Genomic DNA, 25,866 nt, shown 5'->3' with positions numbered 1-25,866 from the left:
CAGGGGCTGTGTGTTGGTACAGCAGCACAGGCAAGGCTGTGCATTTACCCTGAGTCAGTCCTGGCTGCCAGTGCAGGAGCCCTGACCTTAGGTTGTGGTTTAACAAGCAGTTATTGAGGCAGCAGTGCCAGCTTTGCCCACCTGCCTCGGCACCCACGCAGCACCTCTGAAGGCAGTGGCACAGCTGAGAGGTGACATTTGTGAGCCTGCTGAGCACTGGTGTTCCCAGAGCTGAGAGGTGACGTGACAGGAGCTGTTTATCCAGGGCTGGCATTAACAGGGACGTTTGCTGGCTTACAGCGGGAGAAAGGTGGAGGGGGAATGTGTTGTGGTTGGTGGTGTTGGGTGATTTCCTGTGGAGTGTCACTGCTGTGGCTGCTGGTGGCACAGAGGAGCCACAGCTCCAGCTACCTCAGAGCTTGTAACCTCGTGGCCCCTTCCTTTGTGCGTGATTTCTTTGCATAGTTGCCTGACACCTCCACGGTGTGCCCCAGCTGTGCAGCGTGGCTGGGTGTGAATTGGGAGGGTTGTCTGATGACAGCCCCATTTGGGGTTTCAGGGGAGGAAGTGGAGTAGATTTGTGGCAGCTTTAGCTGTTGGGGTGCCATTGATGCCACTTGAAGTCTCTGTCACCGAGCTTTTGGTGACAGCCTGCGGGGGTAGGGTGCAGGGTTGCCTGTGGACCTGACACTCATTCTGCTTCATCTGCACCCACTGTGGATCTGGGGAAACAGATCTGGGAATTACAGTTTGCCCTGACTTGAGCAGTCAGAATCTCTCTGCCTGCTCTTGTTAGTCTGGGGCAGCTGGTGTCTCCATTTTTACTAGTGCTGTGCAACTGCAGGGACAGAAATGACCTAAGTGTCACTCCATTCTCCAAAAACATCTCTTTTCCAATAAGTTTGTGTCTTACTGTGCATTACCAGCAGCACAGACGTAATTACCAGCTCAGCTCAGAAGTAATGGTGCCCTGTGGGCTCCAGAGCAGATTTGTTGCTCCAGCCCTCACTTCAGCATATTTTGTACAAAATGTTTTCATCTTAGTGCCAGGCTAGGCTCAGACACTGAGTGGGCCCAGAGAATTGGTTTCCTTATTGCCCATCACTCAAAACATTTACAAGTTTCTGTTTAAACACCCCAAGTGCTTTGCCCTTGGATTGTCCCCTCACCTTGTCTGTCTCCTGTGGCAGGGGTAGCCTGGGGTTTGTCCCCACATCCTCTGTTAGCCCTGGCCACTGGCTCCCAGCTCAGGGCAAGCCAAAGCTCCCAGCCTCCCGAGGAAAGTGGTGAAAAGGCACAGAGAGAAAGTTTCTCCTGATTTATGGTGCTTTCCTCTTTTGTCCTACAATTAAGCTCTTAAGAGCCTTTGCTGGTGCATGTTCAGGGGTCTTGAACAAGCACCCACCTGGATGTTTGTCTCTCTTTGCTGGAGGAGCCTCCTGGGAATGAGGCTGATGAGCTCATCCGATGAATGAACTTTCAGGGCTGGGGGAGTTTTGTGCATTTTATGAGTTTAATGATGAGCTGACAACACCCATGGTAGCTGAGCTGGGGCTGTGTGACAGCAGCCCTTTCAGTGTGGGTGTCCTAATGCCCTTAACTGCACAGTGGGCAGCTTTGCAGGCTGTACCAGAGCTGAGCAGGGCTGAGGTACATTGAGGCACCTTTATGAGCTGGTGGGCACACAGTTCATGTTTGCAGCAGCACAGGATGTTTGATGGACAGCTGTATCTGCCTCAGCTCAAGTGCAGGAGACTTTTAACTGTATTTTGGCTGTTAAATGTTGTGTGGGGAACTTGTAGCCTGCAGCAAGAGCTGCTGGTGGCAGTGGGAAGGGCTGGGACCAAGCCTGGCCACAGCCACCACAGAGCACTGGTCCAGCTTTTGGAGCCAGTCTCTGAAATACACCCTGAAATATGGGATGCTCATCTCCTTCACCATCACAAGCACTGAAGCAGATGTTTTAAGCTTTGCCTGTTTTGGAGGGGGTCAGGATGTAGCTTTTGCACCAGCTCAGTTTGGGGGGGTCACTGTGAGCACAGTGAGTCCTGGGGGCTGCCCACTCACGGTATGGGGGTCCATGCTGAAATGCCCAGAGATTTTCACCACCCAGGGGACTTGCCAGACTCAGATGTGGTGGCTGGACCACCATGGTCTTGTTGTGTGTCCATTTAAGACAAGAAGGGAAGACTCTCACAGCATCTCACCCAAGTGCAGGGGGAGGGAGCGCAGGGAAGATGACTGTAATTTCTTGGACTGGACTGTGGCCAGAGCACTGGGACTAACACTCTTAATTGTGGGAAAGGCTTCATGAAAGAGATTTACTGTCCCAGAGTGGTCACATCTTTAGTTTTATGTTTCCTCCAAAAGCTGACAGCCCCTGTAGTACAGCACTTCCTACCATTGCTCTGCAGCACCAGCTCAGCCTGGTTCCACGAGCAAAGCACCCTCTTTCAGCTACCAGGTGCCTTTGGTGCTACCCTGGGTTACCCTCCACACTGGATGCTGAACTCCTTGACATCTGTAAGAACTGTCAATCCAGCCTTCAGATGTTCCTCCTTATTTTTCCTGTATTTTCTTGATGCGTTCTTGTCTTTTTTTGGATGTTTTTAACCTCCCACCCCACTCCTCTGAAATGATCTGTCCTTAAAACCCCACTATTTATTCTGTGCACCTCAGGTGTTTTGCTAGCCCCAGATTTAACCTGGTCTCAGTGTCCTGCTCTAATCCTCTTGCTGTTTGCTCAAAATCCCTGCTCTGCCACATCTGGGCAGTTGAGCTCCCAACACCCCCCTGCTGACATGTGGCTGGTGCTGATGTCTCCAGCAGAGGTGCCTGGGAGCTGGGGGGCTCTGGGAGTTCTCCCTTCTTTACTCAGCCCTGGGGCTTCACTCGCCCATTCAGAGTCAGTAGCTGTGAGTTTGTAGAAATCCTCTGCCTGGCTTGGGGCAGCTGTTCTCAGGTGGAAGCTCTGATGCTGCAGTAAGCCAGGGAGGAGCACAGAGCAAACAGCACTGATGGGTAGGAACCCAGTAAATGTGTGGGTTCTCCCCAGCCAGCCACTCCCCCACATCCTGGGAGGATGTGGATGGGGAACAGTGGGAGTTGGGAGGGCAGAGGCTTCCCTTAAGGCTTAAAGCCCTTGTGAGAGCTCTGGGGCAGGCTGGCATGTCCCAGGCACTGCTGGCCTCCCCAGCCTAACCCAGGCTGGCTCCAGGCAGTTCCCTCGAGCCAGCTCCCCACTGCTCTCAGCAGCCTCAGAAGTGGTTTCTGGCTGGGGGGATTTGCTCTCACTCTGAGCCAGCTCTCTTTGGAAGAGCTGTGGTCGTGTGGCATCTCCTTGAGTAACAGTTCCAATTAAACCCTCTTGACAAGCTGTTGTCTGACTGTGAAACTAATGGGAGGAGCCCCCTCCTCAGCTGCTGAGGTTAAAACTCCAGCAGGGACAGAGATCAAACATGCAGCTAATTACCCTTTTAACACTTAAACATCCCCTCCTCCTCAGGAGAAGGCATCAGCCCCCAGCAGCAGCTTCTGTGCTGGGAGCCCTGCGTGCCAGCGTGGTCCTGGCTGGCTCAGCACATGCCATGGGGTTGGGCATGGTGTGGGCAGGGGGGCTGCAGCCTCTTCCCACTCCAGAGCAGCCACTCACCACCTTTTTCCTTCCTAAGTGGAGCAATTATGTCTGGGACAGGTGTAAAATAGGGAATTGCTCACCCCTGCCCCTCGTGGGATGCAGAAAGGGAGGCTGTGCAGGTGAAACCAGATGTGACCCAAACCCTCTGTGTCTCCTAGAGTGCATCTCTGAGGATTGCCGCTCCGTCATCCAGGAACAGGCCACAGCCCTGGGGCTCTCCATGTTTGCCCTCCTGGTGAGGAGGTGCACCAGCCTGCTGAGGGAATGTGTGCCAGGTAAGGGCTTAGCAGCAGGGTCCTTGCAGGGGCCCACGAAGTTTTTACATCCCTTCCTGTCTCTTGGGGTCTTGGGATTGTCCCCCAGCATCCCAAGCTGTGCCCAGGTTTTAGCTAGATCAGCTGCAGGAAAGCCCCTGGTGTGTGCAGACAGAAATGTTTGGAAGAAAGGGGTAGACTGAGGCCATGCTTTCTGCCAGCAACTGGGAAACTTCCCAAAACTGGGACCTGGGAATCCTATCTCTGTGATTGGTGCTGTGGCACCCTGCTGCCCTCAATAAAAGGGATCACAAACACCCTGGCTTGCCCTCCAGGGCAGTCCATGGAGGGAGAACAGATCTGTCTTTGTGCTTGCTGTGGGTTGTGGCTGTTCCCTTGTGCGTCCCAGGCTGGGATGTTGGGATCTGTGTCATACTTTCCCAGTCCCTGCCTGAGCCTGGCTGTGGTGAGCTGCCTCAGCCCTCACATCTTCTATTTGCAGTTCAGCCACAAGAGATGGAGCAGGAGGATGAGGAGGACGACATCAAGGTCTCTGCCTTGCCCCAGGACCTGAAGGAGCTGCTCCCCAGTGTGAAGGTCTGGTCGGACTGGATGCTTGGCCACCCGGACACCTGGAACCCTCCTCCAACGGCTCTTGAGCTCCCCAAACAGTACGTGCACCCTCTGGTTTCTGCTCCCTCCCTGAGCTCCTCGTGCCACCCTTCCCCCTTGCTCATGCTTTACTGCTGGCTGTGGCACCCAGGCAAGACCCACTGCCCAGGGAATGTTGGGAATTTGTCACCCTTGGTGACACAGTGACGTCTCCATTGATGTGTGAGTGGGGCTGGAGGGTGCCTGGTGGCTGCCCTGTGTTTCCATGTGTTAGAAGATGGCTTATGAGGTGGATTTTGACTTTCTGCTTAGGATGTGCATCTGGTTTTGTTGGGATCACCTTCCTTTAAGTGTTCAGCTGGATGGGCAGGGCCCTCCTCTGGACCAGAGGGAACTCCATTTCCAGCATAAGCATTTTCTTGCCTTTTTTTTGACTGAGTCAGGCCAACCTTGCTTGGGCTGGGCTAGCCTGGAGCAGCTTGCCTGTTCCTGGAGCTCCAAAATTCACCTCCCCTCTCCTTCAGAAACCGCTTGTCCCTACCCTACGACGCACAAAAGGGTTAATTTTCTAAACTGGCCGATCTCAGCCCATTAGTCCATAATGCGGACTAGGCAATTTGCATATTTTTGGACAGAAAATTGAGCGAAGGGGCCAAGTATGGAGTATGCAAACGGCGTCTGAGCATGCTCCGTAGCTGCTTTCCCGCAGGATTTTCCATCTGCCTCCGGTGCTCCGGATCCAGAGCCTGAAATCACGTCTTACTGTTAATCCAAAGGAGCCAGAACCCTGGGTGATGGGAAGGAGCATTAAGAGTAATCCAGCAAAGTGGCTTAACCATTAATGGGTCCCCTCTCCGTGCGTCAGGTCCAGTCCTGCTCTCCTGGTTTATTGCCTCTTACTCCAGTTCTTTTTCATTTGGCTGAGGAAATGGAAATCTCACACAGGAAGTTCTGGGCCTCATTTTGTGGAGATGGAGTCTGTTTTCTGTTTGTCGGCTGCTCGGTGTGGGACCGCTGCCTGCTCATGTGAACTGCTGCCCATCTTTGGGCAGGAACTCAAACTGGGATCCATCACGTGAGCCTGGCTGCACCAATCCCCCCTTCCCCTCGCAGGGAGCGCCGAGCCCTTGGCCAGGGGCAGCCTCAAGATGGAATTTCTGATTGGCTTCACTCAGCCAGCGCGCGGCGCCTGCCCTGGGACCAGCTGTTCCCTCTCCTGTGGGGCACAGGGCTGTGTCCATGTCCCCCCGGGGTGATGGAGCAGGTGCAGGCTCCTGTTTGCTCCTTGGGGTGGAAGAAGGTGCTGCTGGTGGTGGTGGTGGTGGAAGCCCACCCCAAGGCTCTTGCAGGAGTGGTGGGCGTAGACACGGGGCTCTACTCCACAAGATCCTGATGTGTTCAATGGAGGAATGAGTATCTCTTGTCTTGCTTGGCCTCTCCATGGAGGGTGTCCCTTTTGTCCCACCATGCCCATCCTGTCCCCCATGTTGGCTCCCAGTTCCTCCACTCTGGTGCTCTTTGGCTCTCATGGAGAATCTGCCTTAGCCATGCTGCTCTTCCAGCCCAGACCTCTTGTATGGATGGGTGTTGGTGGTCCAGGACTCTGGGACAGCAATGGTTGAGCTTCCATGGAGATGTAGGTAGTGATGAACAGCAGGGAAACAGCTCTGCTCTTGGGCATGACCTGGAATTTGCAACATTTGCCCTGGGGATAGGAAAAGAAAAGGAGAGCACTGGGTTAGTGTTTCAGTTCTTTATTGACACAAGCCTGCTGGCTGCCCTGGGGCTCTTCAGGAACCAGGTAGAGCCACCGAGTCCAAGGGTTTAGATAGGAACAGCTTCAAAGAAGTTTAGAAGTAAAACATGGGTCAGAGCAGCAGGCGTGGTGGAGTAAGCCAAGGTTTATGGGCAGGGTGAGCTCAGGAGCAGGGAGAGCACATGAGGAGCAAGTGCAGATGCCAAGTTAGAGCTGAGTGAGGGGCCTGGGCCATGTCACACATGCTCCTGCCACTGGGACATGCTGTGAGATCCACCACTGCCAACAGAGAAGCTGGTAGGATACTCTTAAACCACTTTCCTTGCCTCTTGTGATGGCATGGGCACAGAGAAAGGATGTAGAAATCCCCTGAAGCACAGCAGCGCCCTGCAGAGATGCCATGAACGTGCTAAAGCTTCTGGAAAAAACAGGCCTCATACCCACCTGGAAGCCCACTCAGAGCCCAGAGCTCGCATCAAAGTACAGCTCATCCAGGGCCAGAATGCTGGGCTGGGCTCGTGGCCAGCAGGGCAGCTTGGCAGGGCTCAGCCAGAGCTTTGGGCTGGGGCTGTGCATCCCAAGGCCTCTCTTGCCATGTTTGCAATCGCTCCTTCTTCATATGGGAGAGAGCTGGGGGACTTTGAGAACGTCTAAACTCAGCCCAGCTGTGGCAGTTGGTTTATTGCTTTCAGCTGGTACTTGAACCCGGGTCCTGGTCTTGGAGTCTTTCCCAGGTTTAATCCCCGGAGCTTTCTCTGCAGCTGTATGACACTGCGCTGACCCCGAATGAGGATAGGAAAATAGAAACGGTGCCAAGCCAGAGTCTCTTTTTCATTTGGAGTCTGGCTGTCTGCCCATGACCAGGGTTACATAATGGGAAACATAGCTGGGGCTCTGGAGAGCCCGCGTTTCACCACGCTGCCCAGACCTTCGCGTTCTGATGCTATATATCTTCCTAATTGTAGCTCGGATGCATTTATCACACTGCTGGATTTGAGTCCTTACAATAAAAAAAAAAAAAAAAAAAGCAAAACCAACCCCACACCAAATTCCTCAGCTCTCTGCTTTCCCCCTTGGACAGAGGCGGAGGGAAAGGTGTGAGGGGTGAGCGCTGCCGAAAGCCAGCAGATGGATGTGAGCCATGCAGGAGTGGGCTCTGTGGAGTGGGATGAGAGGCTCAGGAGGCTGTGTCTTCAGGGTCCTTTTTGTTGGTGGGAGCTTGGGAATGAACCCTGCTTCCTGGCAGGCAGCCTCTTCCTACCTGGGGGCTCAGCAGTCTTGAATTCAACCCAAGCGAGAAGCTGCATCTTTCCCCAAATCCACCCTTCTTCTTGGTCTAGTGCACTCCTGCATCTCCTGGCCACACTGCATGGTCGTCATGGCTCAGGGGATGCTCTGGAACAGATTTTCAGTTGTTGGACTTCCTAACTACCTCTCTGTGTGAATTTGGGAGGTGAAAGGTGTCCTTCCTATTTTGGAAGAGGTGCTCAGCGAGCTTTCCATGACTCTTTCCTCATGTCTTTCCAGAATAGGAGCTAAACTTAACCTTGGACATCTCTGCTTCAGTGCCTCAGGAATTGTGTCTCTGAACCAGGTGTTGCCAGGTCTCCTAGCAGCAAGCAGCTGTCACTCCTGTATCTTAAAATTAATTTCTGTCTTCATGTTTCATGGCAAACCTTGTGTCAAGTTCTCTGCAGGTGGAGAAGTGTCTTTCAGACCAAATGTCCCCAGGAGTGAATTGCAGAGATTGGAGTGTAAAAGCAGGGATTCTGGGAAAAAGGGAGCAGGGTGGCTCCCCTAAGGCAGAGATATTGACAGCAGATGGGTCAGAAGGTGGATCTCCAAGGAGGCTGCTGTGTAAGTGACTCCATCCCGTTTTGGGACGTGTGGCTGGGAAGAAGGTGAAGAGGGCTGGGCAGAGCTGCTCCTTGCTCTGTTCTGTTGCCACAATTAATCCACTGCTAAATGAAGCACAAGGACTGATGGGGAAGCCACTGACTAGACACACAAACTGCTGCAGGGCTGACCCTGGCAAATCCATGCTCCTTCCACACGGGGCCAAGGGCCTCTCAGTTTGTGGAGACTGTCTGCAAGCATTTAAAAATGGTTAATTTAAACCAAGTATTAAATTAAATCCAAAAGCTGTGAGCACATTCTAGAGCTTACCTTCCCAGAGAGATGTGCCAGATCGCTCTCATCACTTCGCTCTTGTGGAGAAGTGTCACTGAGATGGCAGCTCCCACTGGGAGGGATGGACAGAGTCTTGCACAGAGGTGCCAAGACATTGCTGGAGTTTGCTGGAGACTAAATGGAAAATCCCTTCTGCAGATCCCATCCTCAGTAACTCTGGCCACCAGAGTTTCCCTATCGAGATATCAAAGCCAGGGTTCGGAGGTGTCTCAGTAGTGTAAACCAGGCTGAGATTGGAGATAAAGTCAACCAAAGGAGAAGCCAAAAGTCTCTGTGGAGAAGGGGGCTGTGGCAAAGCAGGGGCTGGCTGGGAGGAGACTGCACCTCTCCTGGGTAAAGGAGCTCAAAAGGTGGATTCCTGGGGGAGGAATGGCTTTGTGGATGCCTGGCTGGCCAGAGGGACCATGTGCAGGGCAGAGTGGGGGAAATCACTGATGCACAAGGGCTGTGACCACCTCATCCTACTCTGTCTGAGCCCAGACCAGGGCTGCTGAAGGCATTTGGGAAAAACCCCCATGGCCAACCCTTTTTGCTCCTTGCAAAGGAGCTGCTTGTAGTTCAGCTTCCCGTGGTCCAGGAGAGAGGAAAGGCAGGAGGAGGAGGAGGAGGATGCAGAGCAGCTCATCCTGTGGGCACTGGGAGCCGGCAGTGCCCAGCCCCGGGAGCAGCAGCCCGAGGCGTTTGCCATCTGCACGGCAGCGCTGGGAACACAATGCAGGGCTTCTTCTGCGCCGCGCTTCCCGGGTTTGTGCTGCAGCTGTGCAGTTTGGATGTTAGTGTTTAAACAAGCTGGTATTACACAGGAAATGGCCACCTCCACAGGCCCCCGCAGGCTTGTAACGTGGGGTCATTGTGCTTGATATTAATCACCAGGCAGCGCGCGCCCCCGGTGAGGATGGCGGGGATTCGGTGAGCATCAGGCTCACCCTGGCATCCTCTGCTCTCTCCATGCTTTGCTGTGTGCTTTTTGCCTTGTGGTGATGCCCATCTGGGCATCATCTCTGCCAGGGGCCCTCCCCAGCCTCTCCAGGGCGGTGCTCAGCTCCAGGGCTGCGGTCCAGCTCGCCGCGCACTCTCGCCGCTGCCTGGCCGGGCCGTGTCCGTCGGCGTTGCAGCTGGGCTGCGCTCACACTGACAGCTACATTAAACCTGGAATCCTGAGGCAATAAAAAAGAAATTAACTCTTATTTTTTTTTCCCCGTCCTAGTGGAATAAGCAAATGTAAATGTGTCTGTGGGGAAGGGAATGAACCCCGGTTCCGAGGAAAGACCTCGCGCTCACCCCCTTCTCGCTTCCTCGGTTAAAAGCTCTGGGAGCCTCGTCCCCGTACCTGGGAGCTGCGTGCCTGGGCTCAGTGTCAGTAATCGGGGCCTCCCTCCGCACAGGGACGGTGAAGCCGTGGCACTGTGCATGCACAGAGCTTCCAGGCACCTGGAGCTGCCTGGGCTCTGCACAGAGGCTCCAGCACTGCTGCACCGTGGGGGTGACATAACCCAGAAATGCTTGGGGGTGGCCATGAAGTGGTGCTGGGCAGAGGCAGTGGGGAGAAAGAGGCTGACAGGGCTCACAAGTGTTGTGTGACCTTCCAGGGCAAGTGCATGTCCCAGCAGGAGATTCCCAGGGCTGTTGGTGTCAGTGGGAGCCGTTTGTCCTCGCTGGCTTTGCCAGCAGTGGCAGCTGGTGAATGATGGTGGTGGTGGCAGTGATGGGAGATGAGCTGCAGAGGAGGAGGGGGTGGCAGAAAATGGTCAGAATTGATCTCTGCAGTGCTGCCTCTGCCATCACAGGAGAAAACCAGGGAAAAATGCCAACACTACTTCTTTCTTGGCTTTCTGAATGCTCTGCAGGGTGCTGCTGGGGTAGCAGGGCAGCGAGAGCTGGCTACCCAGGGAGCCAGCACAGTCTGAGGTTTGACTGAAGTGAGCCCAGGGTGGGAATCTGTCACATTCAGGGCAAATGGGAGATGTGGCAAGGCACTGTCAAACTGTAGGTGAAGGTTGAAGTGGCAGGGGCTGCTCTCACACTCAGGGGTGGTGAGGGGTGCCCTGCCTGGCTGTGCTGCTGAGGGGGAGAGGAAAGGGAGCTGCTGGGCTGGGTGCCTGCAAGGGCATTAGCAGTGCCAGCCCAGTGACTGCTCCTGTGGCATTTTTCTGACTTTGGATGCCAAGCCCTGTGGAGGGAGGTGCTTCCTGTACTTTACCTGTGCCGATGCTCCTGCCACTACCACCCTGGCCGTGCAGTGAATCCCAGTCCAGCCCAGCATCCTGCCACTGCCCTCTGCCTCCCTCTCACCCTCACTGTCATCATCATCCCCTGCCTGCAGCTCTGTTGTTTGGGAATATGGGCGAGCTCTCTACAATGTGTTCCTTTCCCCTCTCCTCCAGCACAGCCCCATACACCTGGCTGTCCCAGCCCCCTGGAAATGTCCCCTGCATCTCTGCCTGTCCCCAACACCCCAGTGCTCTCATTCCCTGGCAGTTTTGGGCACTTTTCCTATTGCTCTCCCTGCTGATGCCTCTGCACCTCCTTCATCCCAGCGAGCCCTCGTGGCCCTGGGGCCCCACCAGTGCTATGTGACTGGCCTCAGGCAGCCAAGCCCAGTTGCCAGCAGGGCACTGGGGGAGGCTGAGCCTCCCAAGCCCTGTGCATCTCCCATGGGCAGAGCTCGCCTTGGAGGTGGCCCAGAGCAGCCCTATCACATCCGGTGCTTGTCTCTGCAGCCTGGGCCGGAGGATAAACTATCAGGGCTGTGGGGCAGTGGATCATTCCTCTTATTATTTTCTTCTTTTGCAGATAGGGGTCGTGGAAAGTTCAGTTCCTTTTAACCCTCGCAGCTCTGTTTATTTTCCAGCTGGTAGCACAAACGCAGCGTTTCCCATTACATCACAAAGGGCCTCGGACAGATCCCTCCGAAAAACGTGTTGCAACTGTTTATTTTTTTCCATATTTAAACATTTCTGACAGCCAGACCTGGCTGAGCCAAGCGATGGAGCTTTGTGAATGAACCCAGCTCCTGGTGTCTGTGAGCAGAGGGTTTTGAAGGACCTCTCCTCCTTTGCAGGACGTGGGCTAGGGCTGGCTCAGGGACATGGGCGACTCTGCCTTACACGTGTGCTGATTACGTGCCGGGCTTTGATTAATGGCTCCTCATTCTGCCTGGCTCCCAGGACGCTCTTGAAAACAAGATGTTTCATTTCAGTGTGCTTTCCTGGTACATTGATTCCCGTAAATAACCCAGTGCAGACTCTGTCCACCTGGAGCAGTTCAAAGAGCAGGGGGCCTCCCTCCAGCCCTGGGCTGCCTCGGCCCGCACCGGTCCCTGCTGCCCCCCCGGGGATGCTGGATTCCCTCTGCTTTTCTCCAGAGGTGTGGGCTGGAGGAGCAGCCCACCAGAAGCCCATCAGCCCCAGTTTCCCCTATTTCCTACTTAAATCCCAGTTTACATCTTAAAAAAACCCAATCTGAGTGTTTGTAGAAACAGGAGGGGGAAATGCAGTGCGAGGCAGCCTGGTCAGCTGTAGTGCCCCCATGCTTGTTGCTTGTTTCCCTGCTTTCTCCACACTCTCTGGAGTGCTGGGCCTTCCCTGGGTTGTGATGTGTGATGGATATTTGCACCCTGGACATCACTGCCACTCTGGGAACATGAGACATGGCAGAGGCAGCTTTGCAGGTCACTTGTGAGAGTTGAAACCCACGGCCAGAAACAAAACACGGCTTTAACCCCCCATGGCTGGGTTTAGCTGTGAAATCTCTGTGGCTGCAGACAGATAAGAGCTGTGTGAAGGAAAGGATGCTCCAGGCTGGGCTGGAGCCCCCCAGGGTGGATTGGAGCCCTCCAAGAGCCCCTTCAGCCCCGACAGCAAGCGCGGGTGTTCACTCTGTCCTTCCAGCAGGCTTTGAAATTGAGTAACATCATCTGGAGCGGGGCACAGGGCAGCCGCTCCGCGCGGGCAGAGGTGGGCAGAGCAGCGGCAAGGGGACATCCCGGGAGCTGTCCCCGTGCAGGGGGATGGTCCCCAGTCCCTGGCAGGGTCGGTGCCAGCGCAGCTGCGGCGGGGCCGTCCCGCGGGGCAGGGCAGCAGCAGCAGCAGCGGTGCCGGGCTCGCCTCGCCTCACCTCTCTGGTATTCGCTGCAGCATTGCAGGCAACTCCCAACGCATTCCAGCCCTGAATTGCTCACGTCTCTCCTCGTTCTCCCAGGGTCTCAGTAGATGTGTGGGCGACGCTGGCTGACTTCTGTAACATACTGACCACAGTGAATCAGTCGGAGGTGCCCTTGTACAAGGACCCAGATGACGACCTTGCCCTGCTTAGCCTGGAAGAGGATCGGCTGCTCTCGGGCTTCGTTCCCCTGCTGGTCGCCCCCCAGGAGCCCTGCTACGTGGAGAGGACCTCGGACAAGGTCAGCAGTAGGCCAAACATCCCCCCTCGATTCCTCCAGACTTTTATTCTTGGGAAGTTTTCTGTGCAAACGGAACACGATTAAGTCATTGAGAAGGGTGTTAAGGGAAAATATCGACCTTTCAGCCGCTGACATCCAGCTCTGTGTCATGAAAACCCCTCTCGACTTCCTCTGGTGTGTGTGTGCTCACTGGCATGTTGTATATACGATCATTTCCTCACTTGTTTAAATAGTGCAGCTTGTGTTGGCAGAGCTCTCGGTGCACTCCAAATGGTTTGCATCATGCTTAAAGCACCCTCCCCCTCCCCCCGGCCACAAAACTCTGCCTTAGGAAGGCAGCCAGGACTTTTTTCCTTCTCTAAAGAGGAGAGTGATAAATAGGTGACTAGAGAGAAGCAGACACCATGTGTTAACGTACAAAAGGCTTTTAGGAATATGAAGCATTCCCCACTGCCCGCTCTCTATTTTCCTTTCTTTGCTCTAGGAGCCCATTCTAGGCTGAACTTTCCTTTGGCTGTTTGTTTTTAGAATAATGAAATCAGTTCCCTTGTTGATGTGGGGTTTTGGGTCTGCTCTCTGCCACCACCTGGCCAGGAGGGATCTGGGGGCTGCACTTGGAGAATGTGTGTGAGCCTGGTGGGGGATGGAGGAGGCACAATGGCATTTGTTTTGCACGCCCTTGGAGGCACGACAGGATGAGAGTGGCTCTCAACAGTTTCCTGCTCGGAGGCAGAGCTGCAGCTCCAAAAACGTGGCTCATCTGGGAAGCTGCAGTGTCCCCTCCCTGAGGGGTTGATGCTCCAGGAGGAGAAGTGGGGATGCAGAGCAGGTTTCTGTGGAGAGCCTGCGGGTGACAATGGCAAGGTGCCTTTCCCTGTGCCACTTCTTCTTCATGACATTGTCCTGAAATGACAGTGAGAAATTCAGGACCTTTCTCACAGAGGGACCCGAAGGTGCAGATTTCTGTTTCACTTCTCTGTCTGCCCCAACCTGTGCTCACAGCACTGCCTGCAGCACGGGAGCACAGGCTTCCAGTAAAACCAGGAGCCCTCTCAGTTTGGGGAAGCAGCTTAGTCCAGGAAGTGTCTGTGGAAACATGAATTTTCAAGGCTCTATATGACAGGGCTAAAATAAGAAGCGTGCAGTTGCCACTGCTGCCCTAAGGTTTGCCCAGTGTGTGTGGTGGCCTCAGGCCACATCCAAGTGTCCCTGTACAGAGATTCTTTTCCCAGCAGCCACAAACCAGAGCCCCCAGCAGGCAGGTGAGGTGGCTGAGCAACTCTGATACCCTGTAACCTGTGGGAGGGGGTCAGTATTCCCTGAACTCTACCTCCTCTAACCACACACCAGTTTATTTGGAGTGCCATCTACCTGCCCTGCCAGGCACTTACACTCATCTTTGTGTCTTTGTCCTGTAGCTACACCTGAGTTACCGAGCTGAGTTCTCCCTGTCCCAGCTCCCTTTGGCTCTGGTGCTCTGTAAAGAAACTGCACAACTCCACAGGTGGGAGTTGGTGCTCTCACAGCTCAGCACCAGCCACCCAGGAACTCTGGAATATCATCCGTGGTGTTATCTCAGTTCTGCTGCAAAAGCAGCACTGATCCCTGAGGGAAACAGCCAGGCCTGGCTGTGCCTGTAGCCCTTTATTTCTTTCTGACCTGTGCTTTTATTAATGGTCAGACAGGTGAGACAGCAGGTGTGCATGTTCACTGTGCAGAGGACACCTGAGAGGATGAAGGGGAGGACAGTGAGTTAGCAAAGACAGCTCAAAAGCCTGATTTCCAAGAAGGGCCTGGGTGACCTGAGGCTTTTTAGTCTAAAGGAAATTTGGGGAAGAGGCAGAGAGGAGAACAAGGTGTCCTCCAGCTCCGTGCTGAAAAGCACAGGAAGGAACAGGCAGAAATTGTAGCAAAATAAATTAAGAAACTTCAGGAAAGGTTTCGTACCTTTGGGTAGTTCAGCACTTGAGAGCAGCCTCCTCAGTGAGTGTTCAGGAGCTCTCCAGCCGTGGAGATTTTAAAAGCAAGCAGGGTGACTCTCTCAGGTACAGCTTGGGCTGAGGTAAACACCTTGGAATAGGAGGCAAAGTGACCTCTTTGGATGAACTTAGCCCATTTTCTGCCATTTGGAAATGCTCTAGAAAGAGACTGCAGTGGCAGCTGCGTCAATACAGTCAAGTGACTGCCCTGTTCCACAAATGTTATCCCTCTGCAGCATTAATGAAGGAATTGTTGGGCTCTGCAGGAGTGGGGTGCTGCAGAAGGCACTGCAGAGCCAGCCAGGACGGAGAGGCACAAACCCACATGGGAGTGACTGTGAGCAAGATACAAAAAGGCACTTTCTAGCAAAGAATCCCCCAACCCAACTTCAACTTGTGTGCCATCTCCACTCCACCATCTGCTCCTTGCCCTCCCATGCAGAGCCCAGGTGAATCCAGCTCCTTGGCAGTTCATCAGTTCAAGGCCAGGTTGGACAGGGCTTGGAGCAACCTGCTCCAATTAGTAGAAGGTGTCCCTGTCCATGGCAAAGGTTTGGAACTGGATGGTCTTTAAGATCCATTCCAACCCAAAGCGTCCTGAGCGTGGGGGATGCATCTCTGGGCTGTTTGCAGTGGAAGGTCTGTGCTGAGCATGGTGGCATTTTGGGATCTGTGTCCCTGAGCCTCCAGCAGGCAATGGCAGCAGAGCAACTCTCTCTGGCACTGATTTTTTTCCCATACTGATTTTTCATTGCTTTTTAGCAGGAGTTATTTTTTGCACCAAATTTCTTTCTGTTGTGTTCTCAGTCTTGGCCCAGTTTTCAGCCCAGATTCTTTGCTGGAGAGGCAATGAGAATGTACTGCTCTTTATATGGCACAATGTGAATGTCTTGTGGGTTCTGGTGTGCCAGAGTGACTCTGGGTCCCTTTTCTACCACTTGCATTTGTGGAACAGACTAGGAAGAGGCAGTTGGCTTTTACTACAAGGATATCTCACCTTGCTTGCTGATGCTCCAAATCCTTTGGCCATTTTTTTACCCTCCAGCTTCTTAATTAATTTGTAACATTTCAGAGGAAAAGAATCTGTTGAAAGGCAGGACCAGAAGGAATTGGGCTTAAAATGGTGTTGGGCTCTTTTACTCTACCAAGAGGGTGATTGTTTTGTAAGCTGCATAGGACAAACACTGTGCTTCCCACTCCTTTTTGTTCTCCACGTCCCATTTAGCAGATGGAGTGCAGAATTCAGCCAGAGTTCCTCAGTAAGTTTTTGAGCATTTGGCCTGGCTCTTATTTTGAGTGAAAACGTTCTGCCTCCGTTCGCTGCCATGGAGCCGCGCGTTCGAATTCCTGCTGGAGCCAGTGGGACACTTAGAGCTTCCCATCGTCTCTTGCACTGTCATTGGAGCTGTAACCAACAAAAGCTGGCTCTGGGGTGAGCAGAACTCAGAGTTGTTTTCCTGGGTGTGTGTGTTGGGCACATCTCCACTGCAGCTTGTGTGATGGAACACCACCGACCGTACCAGTCAGCAGCAAACTATGCAGCCTGGTGCCTGAGCTGTCAGCTGTGTCTGCAGCCTCTGCAGCCCAAGGAGACACTGCCAGGACCTCCCTCACCCAGCCTTGCAGCCCAGGCAGGAGCAGGGAGCAGCATGGCTGAGTTAAGGTCGGGAAGGGGGAAGGTGGCAACTGTGGAGTCATGGTGCTGGTAATGGAAAACACTTGGGTCCTGGTGATGGTGCGTGGGTGCAGCCCTGGGAACCTGGGGCACATCCTGGATTCCTCAGCTCTCACTGGATGCTGTTGTCTCGAGAGCATCCTGCTCTGCAGTGACCCCACGGAGCTCGTGGCAAAGCTGGAAGAGGGCTGCACATATCCCTGATGTGGAGCAGAGCAGGGAAGTTCTCCTCTCTGCAGGCAGGGATTGCCCACATCCCTGCAAGCTCTTCATGGGCTCAGCGTGTGCATCCCCCAGGCCTTTGCCTCCAGCATACCCTCTGCCACATGCCCCAGCCATGGGCAGATGTGGAGGAGAAAGTGTTAATGTCCCTTCCCACAATAAACCTCTCTGCATGGGGGGTCCTGAAACCTGAGCCTGTCTCTCCTCCCCCAGCCCTGACACACGTTAATAAAAGGTTTTTAAACGCCAATAAAAAGGCAGCAGCCCCAGCTCACCAGGTCCGGGGCCCAGGGTCCTTGGGAAGGCACTTCACAAATGTGTTTTTTGCATTTTCAGGCTTTTGGCTGGTGAATAAGATTGAGGAGAAATACTCCTTCCCCTGATAACAATACAGTGAGACGCAGGATCAGCAGTGTGTGGATTAAAACCAGACGGTGCATGATTAATACATGTGCTTATAGGGCCAGTCACCGTGGTTCCCTCCTCTCAAACAGAAAGGCACTTTTTTTCCTTTCCCTCATGTGCATGCTCATGTGTGGAGTGGACTATCTCAGATACTCACCACTCAACTGGCCTCAACCCTGTCTCACCTCACCAGGCAAATGAAAGCCCTAAAACGCGAGGCTCTGAAAATTAATTAGCAATATTTTACTGCCAGACCTACAAGCTGAGTATTGCATGGCTCCTCCTGCTCTGGGGTGGCCAGTGAGCTTCCTACACTTGGTGCTGTTCCTTGTTTCACTCACCTGTCAGTGCAGATAGCCTAAATCTCAAGCTCTATTCTCCTTAGAAATCCCAAATCTCCTTCCCCTGCACTGTCCAGCCCAGATGGATAGTTCAAATGTGACCCTCTCTCTAGCTGCCCCAACATGCTCAAGATTGGGCAGTAGCTGTTTAGGAGCTAATTATTATTTAGGCTTGGGCTAAAATTAGTCCTGTCTTGTTATTCACTTCACTTATTTATGGTATTTCAGTCTTCCTAAGACTCTCAGAGATCTCTTGGCAGCGTGTAGTCATGTCTGATGCTTCTTGGAAAGGGAGCCCCAGGTTTAAAAGCCCAGGAGGAGTAGCTGTTGGAGTGACTGGGCTCTGTCATGCCTCTAAACACCAGGCTTTTTGTCTTTTCTGAGACCTAATGACTCCTGGAATGCCAAGGATTAAATCCACCTTGGAGTGGCCACACTGTAGTGATTTTGGGAGGACTTTTTGCAAGGCATCAGAGAAAAGGTAGCAAGACCAGGGCTCTGAGAACACAAACTCTTTGTAAGCAGAGTGAAAACCCCAGTGAGCAAATGTAACTTGTTTTCTCAGCATCCTTTCCATATTCCCATTCCATAGCCTTGGAGCATCTCCCTCCAGCTGGCAGGCAAATGCTCTCAGCCCATGAGAGCGAGAGCTTCCAGCTTGGAGTTTGGTCCAGAGAGGAAAAGGGAAACTGTGAGCAGAGATGGGAGCCCCAAGGAGGAGAGTCCAATGAGGAGTCATGCTTGAAAAACTCTTCCATTCCTGCCTGCCTTGGTTTCCAAACAAGCAGTGAAGAAGGATCCCCGCCACGGGCAGCCCTGCTGGGAGCAGGGATTTGGCAGGAGCTGGCAGCCCCGAGGCGGCAGAGTTAGAGGTGTTTACATTTTCTGACCAGTATCTGAACTCCATCCCAGCCTCGACCTTCCCTTTCATGTGGTGCCTTTGGATTGTAAAAGGCAATTAAACTAAATTATGGGCCATGTTGGAAGATGATGTCACGGGGTGATGGAGGAGAGGCTGGATTTTATGCCACCATGAAGGTAGTGTGGGGAACATCACCTGCTTTGAACTCCTCAGCTGTCCTTGGCATCACCTTGAGCTACCAGTGCCAGGGGCTGTGTGGGCACCGTGGGAGCCTCTCTCTGCCTTTTCCAGGTGCTTTTAGCACGTGGGAAGTGCCAGGCTCAGTCCATGTCCCCAGGTCTGGGTAGCAGAGGAGGCAACGCTGGTGTCTGTTGTGCTGTTTTAAATGCAGCATTGTAGCAACAGGCACAAGTCCTGTCCAGTGACTGCTACAACGTCTTCTAGGGCTGTGCAGGGCATCTTCCAGAGAGGAATCCTGTTCAGTTATTGTTTGGCCTCAGTTTTTAATCACTTTTAAAGCCAAGAGAGTTCTGAGGATATTCTTAAAACTGAGTTTCTGCAGCTAAAGGTGAAGTGAACCGATGGCAAACAAGCACTAGCACGGCACAAGGACGCTGAATCCAGCACTGGAGAAATCTGCAATGTGGAATAACAGTTCAGCCTCTTGAAGGGGGGGGTGGGTTAAAAAGAAGAAGAAAAAAAAAAACCTGCAATAAATCTAGCGAGTGGAATCTGCGGGAAATGATCCCATCTGGAAAACTCCAGTGCTGGTGCTGCTGAAGGCTTAAGGAGCGATGCAGATCACAAAAAGCAAAGCCTGCAGTCTGAGGATGACAGGCTGCTTAATTGATGTCCATTGCAACTGGTACTCTGCCAGTTTATGTTGGCCACCTGCCAGCGTGCTGTAATTTTGGGGCCAGGTGTGAAGCGTTTCTGTTCCATCTTGTTCCCAAGCACCTACAGAAGCCTCACACATCTCACTCGAGGCTGCAGCCCTGTAGGAAACAGCTGTACAGGTATAGGTGAAAGGAAATGTCACAGCTGGGCTGGGAGCCCTCCCCCGTGCCTTGCCCAGGGCTGTGTTTGGGGGGCCACCCCCTCCCCTCCGCCCCCACACCGGCTTTGGGGAGGTGGTCACTGTCACAGGCACACCTGCCTGTCTGTCAGCAAGGTGCTTTGAACATCGGGGAACTTCTGGGAAGAATGCACAGGTCAGAAAGCCCCTCTTCAAAGAGGAGCCCAGGGTGGTGTCAGTTCTGGGAATGGGGAATCCAGCCCGGGAGAGCCCCGGATGCTGGCCAGCTGGGGAAGCTGTGGCCATCTCCACTGGTTTTTTCTGCCTCATGAAACCACAAGGAAATTTCCAACAGCAGGTCTTGTAGAAAGCACAAACCCTTGATTCTGGAAGGCTGAGAACCCTTCAGGATCCTCAGCAAATTGTCACCAGGCCCAGTTTCAGTCACTGTTAAAAACACACATTATTTCCCGGCTAGATTTGCTTTGTCTCAGTTTCCAATAATTGACTTTTGCTGTAGGTTGGGAAGTTGTGGGTTGCTGCTCTAACTCTGATATGTAAATGTGTCCCAAGTCCCCCCAGTTCCCATCCTGTTTTTTATAAGCTGAATAGATGGAGTGAGAGGCAGAACAGTCTTGGGCATGGTTTGGATCCCCTGAGCTGCTCTCCTGGTGTGTTTGTGACTGTCCAGGCTTCACATGTTGCTCCTCAGGAGGAGGTGACACTGTGCTGTCCCACTGTCCTCTATACCCATGGACACTCCCAGTGTCCTGCAGCCTTTGCTCCTTCCTGCAGGCACAATTTGCCATTAACTGTGGTAAATAGCATGGGGTTTGTTCCTAAGCAAGTGACTGAGCAATCCCAGGTTTCTGCCTGTTACTGAGCTGCTCTCTTGCAACCTCGGGAGGGTTTGAGTCAGTGTCTAATCTGCTGGCTTTATCAGGAGAGGTTTTCTTTGTCCAGGTCACTGAACCTATTGTTAAGCAGCATAAGCCCGAGCAGGCTTCCCTGTGGCCCCGCCAGCACTGCCCTCCTGTTTACGCTGACATTTTAAGACCTCTGCTGACCAGATTTTAATCCAGGCCGTATCCTGTGCACTGCAGTCTCTGGGGCATAGGAGCTTTTCACATCCTCTGGCCCGGCCATGGCGAGAGCTCGGGGCTGCTGACACACGGCCATGGCATCGGGCTGTGAAAGGCAGCAGCAGTTCAAAGCCCTGCAGCCCCTTGGCCACAGCCAGGTGTGAGCAGGTCCTTCCATAGCCCTGGGCAGGCAGGGGGGCCAGGAGGAGCAGATCTAAGCTCTGTGCAGAGCTGGGGTCCTGCTGCTTTGCCCGGCGCTGAGGGCTGTGTGTGGGAACTGCAGTCGCACTGCGAGGTGAGGAACCACCTGCCAACGTGTTAAGATCCAGTTGCACGTGTTCTCCTCACCCCTGTGTCAGTGAGAGGCAGAGTGGCTTTGTGGTCTGGGCACAGCTTGCAGGGAAGTACAGGGTGCTGCCTTCCAGGCAGCCCTGTCTCCTGCAGGGGGGGAGCAGGGAGGGAAGAACCAGCAGCTGGTGGAAACAACCTTCCCTGTCCCTGAAATGCCTCTTTCCTGGCATGGGGAGGGAAGGAGCGCTACCACGCTGCGTGGGGACTTTTCTCAAGTGGCTTGTGATGTTTCCATGCCTTCCTCCCCAGCCTTGGATGCACCTCTGCCTCTCCTCCAGGCTCATCTTGGACAGGGCGCTTCAACCACAGCGTGAGCTCCAAGTGAATCAGGGTGCGAGCTGTGCACGTGCCCCAGCACGTGTCGGGTGCTCAGCCAGCCCTGCACAGCTTGGCTCTGCTGTCAGCTGAAGGCTCTTTTAAAGTGTTTTCTGGAAGTGAGATGGGATCATCAGCTCCTCGAGGCAGAGACTGACAGGATAAATCAGCCTTGTCCCACGGCTGGGGTTGGATCTTTCCGTGCGGATCAGATGACGCTCGTTGTCCAACGTCCTCACTCGTGTCATGGTCAGGCCAGGTTTGTGTAGTGAGATGGGAAACTTAACTTGTGTTTAGTCCTTTTGTCCTAAAAACTGCTTCCAGGGGTTCAGCACAGGTTCTTGGGAAACGGGAAATGTCCTATTCAAGAAACTCGCTGACCGTGTGTTCCTGGGGTTGGGGATAGTGGAGTGACCTAGGAAAGGAGAGGCAGACCACGTGCAGCACCTCCTTGGAGCACACTGTGTCCACCCTTCACTTCCCTTGGGATTTTGCAGTGGGAAATGGCCTTGTTTCTGCTGCCCCAGCACCCAGGTAGCACAAACCCTGCCACCTCTTGGCAGGACATCAGGCCCAGGGAGTGCACAGCTCTGGCTGTGCAGAGGTGTTGCCACGGCTTTAGTGTACTTGGAATGACATATTGGAGCCCAGGCCTTGTGGAATTTGCTGATTAGTCTATAAGTGTATTGAAAGGCCTCATTAAAACACCATTAATGCTGGATCCCCTCCCAATGAGCCATCTCTTATTGCTACCCAGAGAAGCTCTGAGGAAATGGAAAGGCTGCTCTGGCTGGCTGAGCTGTTCCTGGGCATGAAGCGTGGCCTGAGACAATCTTTGTGCTGCTCATGTGTTATTGTGGTGCTTTGGATCACATGAGAGGTCCCTGGGACTAAGGGTTGCATCTTTGCCTCAACTTTGCCAGCTGGATATGCTGCCATTGCTCAGACTCTTCTTTCTGGTACTAAACTCACTCCTTGACCTGACTGTTGGCCTCCGCCCAAAGCTCAGCTTTAGAGGGACCCTCTTTCATGGCACTGTTTTGTCTCTGCCCAGCTGAAATGCTTAAATCCCATCTGAAGGCGAGGATGCCTGTGGTTTCCACCAAGGCAGCTATGGGAAGGACCTCAGGAAACCCTAAAAAAGACCCAATTAATAACTCCTCATTGTTATCCTGAATAAGAAAGATCCACGTCCTGCAGAGCTTGCCAAAGAAGTGGACGGGGTGGAATGCAGGGAGTGGTCAGCCCAAATAACAGATGGGGATCTACTCTGTCTCTAAGGGAGACGGAAGGTGACCTCTGTCATTGAGCTTGGAGTCTGCTCCCCACGTTTCTGCTCCCAGCTGAGGCTTGTGTTGTTTTTGTGGATGCCAAATCCGTTTGCCAGCACTGGGCTGGGGCTGGGCGAGGTTGCAGAGCCCAGCTCCCATGGCAGGACAGAGCAGTCACCCTCAGTGCCCTCCTGTTGTCACATCCCAAACCCCAGAGAGAGGAAGACACCACCATAATCTTATTTATTGATTTTTTTTCCTCAAAGTCATTGAAGGCAAAGCACTTCCCAGGCATTAATGAACGTATCTCCACAACACGTTGTGACAGAAGGAAAAGCAATTTCCTTGTTAGGGATTGGCAACAGAGGTACACAGGGCTGAGGGACCAAGCTGGTCCCACAGGAAGCCTTGGCTTCAGGATGAGAACAAACCCCTGATACCCAGGATTTCAGGCCCCTGCCTCAGCCCCAGGCCACCCGTGTCCCTTAGGAAGACAGGGGGGTACTAAGGGAAGGTTCATTGGGAAGCATTAAAATTCTTCCCAAACACAGACCCCACATGAGCAGCTTGACTGCTGCTGGCCTGGCTGTGTCTGTGGTGGGACATGAAAAATGTTGGATATTTAATCCAGCAGATAATTTAATCGCATTTTTCCCCATAACATATTTGCATATATTTCCTTAAACATAAGGTAAAAACCATAATTTATTTAAATTAACAAAATTTGCCTTTAACATTTTACATACCAGCATTTTACATAAAGCATTTTCTCCACCATATGTAACAAATATTTGTCTATCTGTTTATATATTATGAATACTGACAACTACAGTTCTTATTTGTAGTAATTTCATTGATTTATTTTTTTAAACTTTCCCAAAACTTCGTTGTACTTGGAATAGGTGAATGCACATATAAACACAAGCTCTCAGTATGAAGACAAATGTGTTTTCTGAGGAGTTACTGCCTGCCTGCTCTGTGAACAGCAGAACAGATTTACATTCTGGTTCCGTATTTATCTTAAGCATAAACGATGTGATGTTTATTACAGCAGCCATTATTAGGGAAGGAAGGAGATTTATATCCAGGCACAGAAAAAAAAAGGAGTTTGCTGCATCCTTCCAGAGCTGTGTCACTTCACCTGGTACCTGTTCCATGCATATTGAAGGATGTTTGCTGCATCCTTCCAGAATTGTGTCACTTCACCTGGTACCTGTTCCATGTGTGAGTGAAGAATGTTTGCTCCATCCCTCCAGAGCTGTGTCACTTCACCTGGTACCTGTTTCATGCATATTGAAGGATGTTTGCTGCATCCTTCCAGAAGTGTGTCACTTCACCTGGTACCTGTTTCATGTGTGATTGAAGGATGTTTTTGCTCCATCCTTCCAGAATTGTGTCACTTCACCTGGTACCTGTTCCATGTGTGAATGAAGGATGTTTGCTACATCCTTTCAAAGCTGTGTCACTTCACCTGGTACCTGTTCCATGTGTGATTGAAGGATGTTTTTGCTCCATCCTTCCAGAGCTGTGTCACTTCACCTGGTACCTGTTCCACACATGATTGAAGGATGTTTGCTACATCCTTTAAAAGCTGTGTCACTTCACCAGGTACCTGTTCCATGTGTGATTCCCATGGAAAAGTGTCTCTGAGCAGCTCCCCAGGGTGTGTCAGGGACGTGCCTGCTGCTGTGCATTCCTGGAGCTCACACAGTGACCTCCCAGCTGCGGTGACGTGCCACACGTCTGCTGCTGAGGTCACTCCTGAAGATCATTTTTGTGCTCTTAAGTCACCCAGATGCTTCTGGAACTTGCACCCCTTGCCAGTTTTTATTATTAGCTCCCTCTAGTACCAGTAACTTTTTTTAGTTTTAATGAGTAAAGATTTAATCAGCAGTGATCTGAGCTTTGCTGAAGCCTCGTGGATGAAATGCTCTCGTCAGTCCAGGCCGTGGGAGCTGAATTTGCTCAGCACTTGCCCCTTTTCACACTCATAAATAAAATTTCCATTTAGACATGAGCATCCTCACCAATTTCCCTGGGATTTGAGTTAGTGACTGTCCTGATCTGGGGAGGGAGAGATCCTCCAGGTCTCCTCATTTGGGAAGTATGGAATACCTGCTAATGCCTTTCTTCCTGGGAATCTCTGGAATCTCTGATCCTGTGGAGGTAGCAAAGCCCTCACCACAGCCACACTTTGCTCTACAACATCCTCCCCTTTCCAGAATAAAATCCACCACTTTAAAAAATGAACTCATTTAAATGAGTTCATTTTTTATGTTTGGTTTTTTTTTTTTGTGCAAAATGAAACATCTTGGCATGGTGAAGTGTGAGGACAGGAGAGAATTTGCTGGAAATTCTGAGAGACTTAGCACGCGTGTGCTAATGGGATATAATTTCCACCCTGCCATGTCTCTCCTCATACAGACTGAAGGGCATGGGCTGTTCCCTCCTCATGATGAAATCCTGGAAGCCTGATTTACATGGCTCCAGGGCAGCCTGGTGAGGAAGAGGAAGCCTGGCAGCACAACCCCTCAGAGATGCCCCATCCTGTCTTGGCCAGTGCCATCCCTTTCTGCTGGCACCTCACTCCTCCCAGAGCTTGTTCCCTCAGGCAGGATTCCCACTTTTCAGCTCTTCCCAGATTTCACCTCGGTTTCCCCCTTTTTAATAGGAATGTTTGGCCTCTTGCACTCGGGCTCGGGGAGGAGCAGCTTGTTTCTGTAGCTGGCCTGGTGCCAGATGTCATCACTTCAGGCAGTGCCACGCTGCACATCTTCAGCAGTTTGAAATGGAGAGACAGAGAGAGACAGATAAGATCAGCAGCTTTAGGTGATGGCATTGTTTCAAATAAACCATGCATGACCCAAAGCTTCCACTTCAAATGGGGAATGAAATTGCTTCATCCTTTGACAGCTTGCTCCATGAAAGAAATTTATCTTCACTTAATTGCTTTAGATCCCAAGAGGCTGTGTACAGTAATTTCTAGGAGATAATTATATCAAATTAAAAAAACTATGTGACTATCCGGCTGCTGAGCATGAATGCAGTGGCCAGAGAAGAGAGCAGGGAGGAAGGAGGCACCAGAGCTGAGCCCTGCCCAGGATCCTTCTCCTCATGGTCCACAGGCACTTGGAGAGCCCAGGAGAGTCTGCCTGGAAGGCATTGTGAGCTTTGAGCTGAGCAGCAGAGCAGAGCTGAGAATTCTGCTCTCCCAGAGCATCTTGAGGAGCAGGGAAGCAAAGATGTTGTCACCCCTGCCTTGTCCCTTGTGCTCAGGACACCTCTCCAGGAGAGCTTGGCAGTGCCTCCATCCGGTTCGTTCTCCCGTGTGGATGTACAGTAGAGCTGAGGAACAAGAAAGCTTGTTGATTTAAAAACATGTATATTTAGAAGCAGAGTGTAAACTTCCTGCCCAGGCTGGGATTGGATTCTTGACTATGTTTGAGTTTCCAGTTTTCATTTCCTTTGCCCTCATACTTAACATTGTGTATCTCCCA

At 52.4% G+C, this 25,866-nt stretch overlaps 1 protein-coding gene across 1 annotated transcript in view; it reads left to right on the top strand.

Annotated features, from left to right (window-relative positions):
- SMG6 (SMG6 nonsense mediated mRNA decay factor) overlaps positions 1-25,866 on the top strand; it is a 108,178-nt gene that overhangs the window by 49,360 nt on the left and 32,952 nt on the right. Inside the window, 3 exon segments of the mRNA XM_030962928.1 lie at positions 3,796-3,912; positions 4,394-4,562; positions 12,650-12,851. Coding sequence (XP_030818788.1) covers positions 3,796-3,912; positions 4,394-4,562; positions 12,650-12,851 — 488 coding nt within the window.

This window comes from Camarhynchus parvulus, chromosome 19 (genome assembly GCF_901933205.1).
Source record: "Camarhynchus parvulus chromosome 19, STF_HiC, whole genome shotgun sequence".
Lineage (NCBI taxonomy): Eukaryota > Metazoa > Chordata > Aves > Passeriformes > Thraupidae > Camarhynchus > Camarhynchus parvulus.
This window is presented reverse-complemented; position numbering and strand designations above follow the sequence as displayed.